The sequence below is a fragment of the Corvus brachyrhynchos genome, unplaced genomic scaffold (genome assembly GCF_000691975.1).
Source record: "Corvus brachyrhynchos isolate BGI_N302 unplaced genomic scaffold, ASM69197v1 scaffold239, whole genome shotgun sequence".
Classification (NCBI taxonomy): domain Eukaryota; kingdom Metazoa; phylum Chordata; class Aves; order Passeriformes; family Corvidae; genus Corvus; species Corvus brachyrhynchos.
The window spans coordinates 9034342-9044595 of NW_008246057.1; the positions used below are offsets into that span (position 1 = coordinate 9034342).

At 38.0% G+C, this 10254-nt stretch overlaps 1 protein-coding gene across 7 annotated transcripts in view; it reads right to left on the bottom strand.

Annotated features, from left to right (window-relative positions):
• Positions 1–4572, bottom strand: part of IL17REL (interleukin 17 receptor E like) — a 47207-nt gene extending 42635 nt beyond the window's left edge. For 2 of the 7 annotated variants that reach the window (XM_017746028.1, XM_017746029.1), the window contains exon 1: positions 265–4570. In XM_017746028.1, the coding sequence (XP_017601517.1) occupies positions 265–366 (102 nt within the window). In that variant the 5' untranslated portion in view covers positions 367–4570. Of the gene's footprint in view, positions 1–264 lie in introns of all 7 variants that reach the window. The other 5 variants (XM_017746033.1, XM_017746031.1, XM_017746030.1 and 2 more) reach the window with 4 other exon arrangements.
• Between the last annotated feature and the right edge of the window lie 5682 nt (positions 4573–10254).

Here is a 10254-nt window from a genome sequence, read left to right on the forward strand (position 1 = left end):
TATGAACAAAATAATTTTTTCAAATACAAAAGACAGATTTTAAACAAACAGCAGCAGTGGAAAACAGTGGAAAGATGCTTTTTTTTTTGCACCCTTTCAGAGCCATCTTTGCCACTTTGGATACTTAATTCAGAATGACAGGAATATAAAGTGAATGTTCAGGACAGCTGAAATATTTTTCTATTTTTGCTTTTCCTACAATTATTGTGGCAGCATATAACTACTATACTAATAGACAGCAAATTGGAACAAGTAAGAGATTACCTGAGAACATGAAAGTCCACATTCTTCAATCCTGGGAATAATCTGACAATCAGCATTCCAAAAGAGAATGATTAGAAGAATCTGAACATAAATACCTATCATCCTAAATTGAAAAAAAAAAAAAAATTAAAAAAGCAAAACCTCAGAAGAAACCTTCTACTCTGACAATTCTCCCTCTCGTGCCAAAACTTTAATATGAATTTTAGTCCCTCCCACAGCACCTCTGAGCTCCTCCCTCTAAAACTTTCCAAAGACAGAAAATTGCTAGTTCTGGGAAATAGAAAGCATGCTCAACTCATTTCACATGTTTCAGAGTGAAAAATAGGAAACAGTGATTTCTGAAAATCACAGTACAAGCCTCTTCCCTCTGGATTTCATCACATCAGCATTAGATCAGATCAACAGATTTCTTTTCTGTAAATTCCATATATAAATTCCATATATAATGGGAATTTTGTTTCTAGACTTATGTACCAGGCAACTTCATGGGTATTCAAATGCATTCTTATTTTCCTGGTTTTCTAGTGAATTTAATAAAAAGAAAACCAGCTTTGCTGAGGTGGGTGGTCCTGAAAGACTAGTTTCTTCTTTTTCATCAGCAGGGATACCAGGTTCTTTTACCCTAGAAATCTGTGCTTTGAACTTATTTCAGTTATTATCTAATTGTATCAATAGAAGCGTCTTGTTCTATAGCCTATCTGCAGCTTTGAGAAATATGCATGTTTTTTCAAAGTTCAACACCACCAATTGTGAAAGCAGGGTAGGAGTGAGTCACAACACCTCAATACTTGTTAGCACAACAAAATGCCCAGGAATGCCTCTCTGGGTGCTATCTTTCATATAGTCCCACTACCCATCGTAAGGAACAAGTATTTCAAAAACACACGCTCTGGTTCATATGGAGACTACATGTGATATGCCCAAGGGGAATGGGAAGTTTTCTTCCACAGAGACGGCTTGCTCGCCACTGAGAGATATCTTTCAGTAGGACAGTGCCAGGACCCAAGTACTCAGTGCTCTTACAAAACCTTTTATATCAGCTACAGTGGGGAATATACAACTAACAGCATCTGCTAGGATTTGGCTTTACACATAAAATACATCTACTCTGCCAATGTATCAACTGTACTTGTATTTTAGATACTTCATGTGAGTCCAGTTTGTCAATTTTCCAATACTTTATTTTTAGATAAGCAGCATCAATCGCCATACTGAACAAAATGTAATTTAAATGTTTTTGTTAAAAAATGACTAAATTTTGTCAACTCGCAGAAGCTCAGACATTAAGCAGTTACTGCATTGCTATGCCTCAAACACTAATGGCCACTCAAGCAGGGAAGTTAAAACAGGTTGTGTCTGGAAATGGGGGCCTTATGGAGGTAGGGAAGCACCCTTCTGGGCCCACTTCCCTGTTCTGGTCCATGGTGACCACATAAAGGACAGAGCAAGCACTGAAGTGATATCAACAAGCAGGCAGGAGCTGTCAAGGAAGGGTCAATCCAGTAGAGGTGGATTGAGACCACCAAAAGACCCTCAAAGCCCACTGACCCATTATCAAATAGGTCCAGGAAAACTTTGAGCACAGGCATCAATGAATCCAGAGTGCTCACAGGAGCAGGATGTGACACATCTATGCACAAAACCACACCAAATCAAAAATCTGCCCAACCCACTCTCCTGTGTATCAGTAACAGATGCTTAGAAAAAATAAGAAGTGAAATATCCTACTTACATGGATTATTTTAACAATGTATGCTGACATGTTCCAATGACCTGGATCTTACGGATTTACTGAACCAAAAGCCACATGGAGATCACTGGTTTTAATAGCTGCTTCTGGAACTTTCTTAAAGATATTAGTAAAACAGCTCTTTGCATCATTTATCCTTTTGGTTTTCAAAACTTCTTGGAGCAGTGAGTTGTGTGATTAAACTATGTTTATTTGCTTTGTTTTTATTTTAAAACTGCTTCCAAATAATTCAGTCAGGTTCCCCCTTGTTGCTTTAAAAAAACACGGAATACCCATTCTCATCTCACCTTTGCCAAAATACAGTTGTATTGTTTTCCAGCATACCTCCTCTATATTTTCTATGATAAGTAATACACCTCTTCATTTTTACTATACTCTTTTGTAAGATAGGAGTCCTGAAGACAATATTCAGGAGTGAGCAGGTCAAGGATGTTTTACTCTCTAACAAACACCATTTTGACTCTCCTTAGTGTATCATTTACCTCCAGTTTCCATAGAAATTAACAGTGTCATTCACCTTATGAAATTTGATTCTCTTATTGTTTCTGGTATTTCTTAGAACACCTCTGTCACATTCTGCATAAAGCCGATCGTAGCACAGCTCTACCAATGTACTCTTTCTATGCAGGAACAATGTTTCAGTCAAGACAGTTTCTGTGTGGACTGAAGCTGTTATTAAGTTCAACAGGCAACAACTACCTTGTTATTTGCTTCATTTGAACCTTTTTTTAAAAAATGTCTAAACTAGCTACTTTACAGCTTCTGCATAATTTGTATCCTGGAATTACTATGTTCATCCACTGTTTTTATTACATCAGGTTTTGGAACCCCCGTTAAGATTCTCACCAAAAGCTGGGCAGTATAATTAACCCATGCCACATTTTTTGAAAACTAACAGTTATGTAGAAACATCAGTGCATTTGAAATTTACAGTGACACTATCTCTTAGGCTCCCTGCTCAACTGGGACTCTTGTTCATACTTTTGAAAATAATTTCTTCCTAACAGATGTCTTTTTGTCCTTGTTACTTACTATACCTTACCTATATTTTAATCCACATTTGTCTTTAGTTTGATGCTTCATTACTTTATCCCTGAAGAACAGATGATAGCAAAAGATCCTGTTCTGTTTCTACCAATGTTCCCTCCACCTTCAGAAAAAGACTCGTAAAAAACCCTTAATAGGAAGGGCCTCCTTTTGCACTTTGGTAACACAGATATTTTGCATCCTAAATCTTTATTAGAGCACTGGTCAAGAACACAAAAATGCCAGAATCTAAACATTTCACGGTCCAAGAAGGTTTGATACCAAAACTTGCACATTTCAGGATGGTGGCCTGGTTGTTCAGTGTTTTTAATAAAATGCAGAGGTAGACCCTAGAGTACAGAGTAAAATCCAGGCTTTTGTATTCCCCATTTTCTCTTGGGTCAAGCTTGATCTCTGGACCATCAGCTCAGGTCTCTTTTTCTTACTTAGTCTGTCTTCACAAATTTTGCATGCTTGGATACGTACTTGGCCCACTTCAAAAGAGAACACTAATATAATTCCACTGCTGGTCAAGGGTCTACAAGAAACATTATTTGAAAATGAAAGTTAGGACAGATGCATCGCAAGACATACCTAAGCAGCCAGAAATGGATTTTGTGACCTGATGTGTTGGAGCTTAAGCACAGAACTCCAAAGAAATTTCTGCTTTGGCTACATTATATTCTGACTTTGTTAAATTACCATGTCAATGTCTACCCTGGAAGGCATGTCCCTGTCACATCCATATCGGAGAAGTCCCAGCCTTCTTTGGAGCACAATAGCCACATTCACACTACATTTTGCAAGAGGATCCTGTGATATATCAGTACATACTTTTCAGTTTCACCAACACAGGCACACATACTATATTATAACAGCTGTCTAGAGATGAGGGGCCATGGCCAGCACAGTCCCCTGGCTGTTCTTTTAACTCCATGTGCAGTGGTATTGCCTGCTCCAGGCAACAGACATCTTGCCTCAGAACCACTCACATCAACCAAAGGACAGCTGTTTATAACTTGACAGCTTCTTGTCATGTCAGGCATGTTCTGGAGTGGAGCTGTGTGAGGTGTTACTGTCATCTCAACAAAATACAATGACTCAGAGCTACCTGGGAACTGCACTTTTCCAGGACTGTGCCTACATCTCCTGTCCAGAGTGAGCCTACAAGGTACCAGAAGGGCACCTATATCCCAGAGAGCCACAAGACAGGCTGGTAAAACAGAAGCTTCAACAAGTTACTGATTCACTGTCCAAAGACAACCACTACTCAATTCATCTATGTGATTCAAGAGGACCCTCTCTCTCCTCTCTCACCCCGACCTTTTCCCTCAAGAGTCACAAGTATTCAGCAATGACAGCAACTGTCACAGTAGGCAGCACCTTAGGAGCACTGCTTACAGCCTAGGTACAACCCACAGATGCTGAAGACTTTCTTTTCCTAAGATTAGAATCATACAATCATAAAGTGGTTTGGGCTAGAAGATTATTTGAAAAATAATCTAGTTCCAAATTAGGTTGCTGAAAGTCCTGTGCATTATTAAAGAAATAAAATAAAGAATATTTTTAAATTATTAAGAAAATTATTTTAGACCACTATGAAATCGTTAATAAAATTATAAAGAAAAAAAACCAAAAAATTGAGTGTTCAAAAAAATCCACTCAGAAAAAACAGTAAAATAATAATAAAAAATAAAGCATATTCACGATGCTCCAAAATTTTTGTAGACAAACTATACTTTTATGAACTTAAAGCTCAGAGAAACTGGAATTATTAGCAAATGTGGAGGAGTTGCAACTAAAAGTAAATAAATTATTAAATCTATTTATCTTAACTGTCTTTCTAAAAATCCTACCAAATTGTATTTGTCTGGTTTGGGGGTAAAAATTAATTTTTGTGCATTTAAAAAAAAATGTGCAGCAGGGAAGGGATTCTCTCACACTCCAACACATCTCCATGAGTACAATTATGGCTCACCTTTTAATTCCTAATACATCATTATTAGGACAGACTGGATTTTAGAAAAAAAAAATATATAGTCTGTGTCTAGATACCAGATCTATGGATCAGGTTATAAATAGAACTGATATCAAAGTATTGGGCCACGATACACACAAAAAAAATGGAGGTTAACACAAGGACACCAGCAGTTTCTAGAACAGAAAGTACCCTTTAACATCCTGGAAGGTTTGAAAGAAAAATTCTATCCCAACAATTAAAATTTCAGCTGAGGTCAGCAGGGGAAGATTTCAGATTATACACTTAAAAAGAATGGACCGGCAAATGACAGTGATATGGGGAAGTCTGGAAAGACTGGCAGAGTGGAAACCATCAACAAATTGATGTTATGCAGCCCTCAAAAAATAAGTAGTCTGGTGTAAGATTTAAAAGATGTAAGCAGCAACAATGCTAGCTGTTGTCCTGCACTGATGCATCTCAATCCTTCAGTTGAACTGAGAGTGTGAAGCCATGTAAACTGAGTCAGGATACCAATGCAGCTTTAAAACTCTTCCAGAACAAAGAGTGATTTTGTGCAATTTGGGTAGTTTGGGGGTGTTTTTTAGGCAGATCAATTTGAAGCATCACAGGTGTCCTAGTGAAGCTCAGTGTAGTAGCAGACAGTATGGAGCAGGCTAAAGTTTTAATGCTATCTTTTTTCTTTCACATTTCAATCTTCAGTGTTTATATAATGCAAATAAAAATTACTCTGCTTTCATGTAATTTTTTATATAAATCAGATGTTAGAAAGAACACAAAATAAATACAAAAACTTCAAGATGAGCCATATTGAAATAAATGAGACTCTTTCCACATCCTTCAATGGAAATGGGCAAATGAGCAGCAGAACATGATGAATAATTTAAACCAGGATTGCTGGCAAAGAGTACATATCCTCAGAGCTGAGCCTGAGTGAGTCAAGGCCTTTGTCTAGAAAAACAAGCTCCAGAGTAGTTATTAATCCTGGTTATTTGTCAAGTGGTGATCCCAGGAACAACCAAGAACCTGTGACTATCCCTGCACTGTCAATAGGGCCCAGTAGGAAAGTCCAGCTGATACAGACAGTATAGAGGTAGGAAACACAGAGGGAGGAGGCACTCCATCAGCACCTCCTCTCTGGGGACACTTCTGAAAACCAGAAATATTGGGGCAAACTCTAGCAATTCAGCCTCTGCAGAAGCAGTTGGCCTCTTGTAGCTGCTGGGAAGCAAGAGTTGGTAATGCAGGAAGATTCAGGAGCTGCAGAAATTTCCAAGCTCCTTCTGGATGTCCAAAGTCTGATGGCATAAAGCGGAAAACCATGCAATACAAAACAGCAAATTATCCTATTCACATGGTGCCTTAACACTTATTTTCCCTTTCCATAACATACAGGTAGTACAAATCCCTGCAAACTCTGAGTATTGGGATTTCAGCCTCTGTAGTTCAAAATAGTGGAGAAAGAAAGACCAGGGACTATTTAAACCTAAGCACTCTGCACTTTTGAGAAAACAGCCGCTACCAAACATCTATTTAAATGTGTTTCTTGGGTTAGGAATGTGCTGGGTTTGGTTGGGATAGACTGAATTATCTTTACAGTAGCAAGTATGGGGCTGTGGTTTGGATTTGTGCTGAACAGTATCGGTAATATAGGGATGTTTTCATTGTGGCTGAGCAGAGCTTACACAGAGTCAAGGCTCTTTCTGCTCCTCACCCCACCAGCAAGGAGGCCGGGAGCACCCAAGGAGTAGGAAGGGGACACAGCCAGGACAGCTGACCCCAGCTGACCCAAGGGATATTCCAGCATGGTGTTATGCTCAGCATATAGAGCTGGAGGAAGAAGGAGGAAGTGGGGATATTCAGAGTGATGACATTCGTCTTCCCAAGTCACTGTTACATGTGATGGAGCTCTGCCTTCCTGAGGATACCTGAACACCAGCCTGCCCACGTTTTGCTTCACTTGTGTGTGCAGTTTTTGCTTTAAGCCCACAAGTTTTCTCACTTTTCTCATTCCCTCTCCCATTCCATTGGGGAAAGCGAGTGAGCAGCTGTGTGGGGCTTAGTTACTGGCTGGGGCTAAACCACAAAAAGGAGCTACAGCAGATTTTAAAATCAGAGTTGGGTAGGGAAAAAATAATTTTAAAAAAAAATCAGTATCACTTTGATTGCTTTTTTTCCTCCAGAAACAGTTTATCTTTATAGAACAGAAAACAATTAAAATCGGTTCATTACTGAAGCTGTAATTTTTGAACTAATGAAACAGAAAGATTGAGTAGGAAATAAATATTTTAAAAAACACTCTGAGAAAAGTTCTAGTAAGCATTACATAAGGATATTTTATACTTTATAAAATAAAATAAAGATATTTTATATAAAATATATAAAATAAAGATATTTTCATGTCTTGAAAAAATAAGTATGAAAAGCAATTTTTTCTTATATTTGATGGAAATAATTAGATATTAACAAAATACTGATTAGGAAATAATTAGCCACAAACTGTTCTCATGGGCATTTCTTTCTTCATTGCTTAAAGATAGAAGGCATGTTTTTCCTTTTGCATGAATCTCATTCATCACAGCACATTCAGCTCTATCACTGTTACTTCACTCCTTGGCTGCCTTTCCTATAAATATATGGGCATAAAAACAGTTTACTGTGAAATATCTCAGAATTAGACAGGTAAAGGGGAAAAAAAAAATCCAAAACTCATATTTTGAAGATACTTTACCTTGGATACTACTATTTATAAAATGGATTATACTAATATTTTCTTTTTCCTCAGTGTCTCCCTGAGGCACTTCCCACTCAGTAATAACCAAAATTACTTACAATGTTTGAAAAAACAGGAAATCATTATAAAACCCAAGCAGCTACCAGGGAAGCCTGACTATTCCAGTTTCTGAAACCAATTTAGATTCTGTTATTTTGATCCCATGTGTTTAAAAACAAAAGATCCAGATCACGAAACATGCAATCTTTTACCTGAGAGACTCCAGCTATTATTTACAGTGATCTACAGACAAACTGATTACATGGTCAGTTTGAAGTTGTCATTCCTGGTATGGATCATGTGCAAGTCTACTTTTTCAAACAGGGAATGGAGAAGGGCATATCATCAAGGCAAAACATAGACAAGGAATGTGATGGGAAAGGTCAAAAGAAGTGCTAACAAAAGACAAAAAACCTGTTGATCTTCCTCCAATGAGGTAGAAGTCCAGTTCTACATTCAGTTGGTATGAAGACATAGCCAAGATCTTATAGCCCCTATGAGTCTGCTTGTGTGCTAACCTGGCTAAATCAGCAGGATACTATTCAATTCTTAATCGATATTTATTTTCTGCCAGTCTAATAGATACCAGCCCCAGCTAGGACAAAGGAAGGGGAGACAACCCCATTCAGCACTGAGTTAGATCAGCTAATTCATCTTCTTAATATTATAAGAAATATCTAAAAAACTCCTACCAGTTTAGACTTACCCATGCAGAACACACGTGCATAAAAAACCCCATATGCATGGTGCATTTGGCACAAGGACACCCTTGGATACAGAGAGCTCTGCATTCCTAAAAAAATTCCTGCTGTGGGAAGGCAGTGGGTCACTTCATCCAGATCTCTCATTCCAGCTGAGCACCCAAAGGCACTGTAAGCCCAGGTTCATATCAGTAGCTTAGGTCCAATGAACCCACAGACATATTGTTTTTCTAACCATTAACTAGTCAAGTGTCTAAACAGAAAAACAGTTGATAGAAACACCAAAGGTAAGATTTGATAAATTAGATCCAAACTGCAGTTTTCCCCCTCACGTGCCTGTTCTTATGAAGCAAGTTACTATGAAAACAAAAAATATATATCAAAAGTCAACAGTGTGTTCTTGTTTCTGGAGAGATGCTGCAAGAAATTCACCTGCAGAGAGGATCAAAATATGCTCTTAAAACTGCACGTTTTCCCTTCACTTTCCTAGCTTTTCCTAGCTAAATTTTTAGCTGAGGAAGCATTCATGCACCATGTGCACACAATTTTTTTTTCAGGAGATGCTTCAGTCTGCTTTTTTGCTTTATTTTACCCACGGCTATATCTTTTTAAGCTAGGAACCTAACTCCTGGTATAAGCTAAGCAGCAGCCCATGGCATTAATTCTAGTGATAACCAGCAAGGCAGGCATTTCCGAGCAGAAACTCTTCTAACCTGGCACATACACATTTACCTTACCAGGCTGACCTCAGAGAGGGGTATGATTTTTGTCCTTTGAACAGGCTTTCTAGCTGTGTTGTGGAAACAGATCATCTACCAGCAGACTCTAATTAAAGCTTCAAGCCATCTAGATTTACTCTCTGTCAAACATCAATACAAAAAATTCCTTGGTAAAGAAGGGCATATGGGAGGGTGTTGTTTTGAGTTACAAAAACATTGGCCCACAGAGTGATATTTACAGTGAAACTTTCTCTGCCTGAGAAATGCTTTTCATGTCAGCAGCCAGCCCAACATTAGATATGATTTTAAAAGCCTGCCTCTTACCTCCATGATTTTCCTTCTTGCAGGGTATGAGAAAATTCAGCCTCCGGAGGGGTATCCATGGTGGGGCTCCTAATTTACCAGGCATGCAGGGAGAAGTCCTGGCAGCTGGCAGATTGTCCAGGCTCCACTGTGCTGAACAGAGCAGGAAGGGAGCCATGGCCAGGCAGAGAGCCCTGGGGTGCTCATCTTCACTGGAAAGCAGAATCTATGGCTGGCAGCTCTATGACAACCTCTTTTTTTATTCCCATCTATTCCTTACCCTTGTTAATCTAAGATGACTACAAAACCTCAGATACAGTCATATATCTCAACCATTACTCAGGGTCAATCCATATTTTAACTCAATCATCCTGTTTAGCCTATTTAGTTTCTCTCTTTCTTTTGATGAATGCTATTTTCTTCACTTCTTAATAAAACACTAAATCATTTTAGTTCCCCAAAAGAAATAAAAAAAAAAAAAAAAAAAAAAAAAAAAAAAAAAAAAAAAAAAAAAAAAAAAAAAAAAAAAAAAAAAAAAAAAAAAAAAAAAAAGGAGCTGTTTAAAAGAATCTCACTTTTTAGAAGAGAGCACCTCGAGCCATTTGACTCAAAAGGAGGTTAAAGTGCCTTTGTCTGCTTTGTTGGTATAAGCATTTTGTTAAAAGGAAATTCCATCAGCTGTGCAACTTCACTTAATTTCTTTTCCCACCCAAATCATTTACAAAAGTAGTATCTCCTTA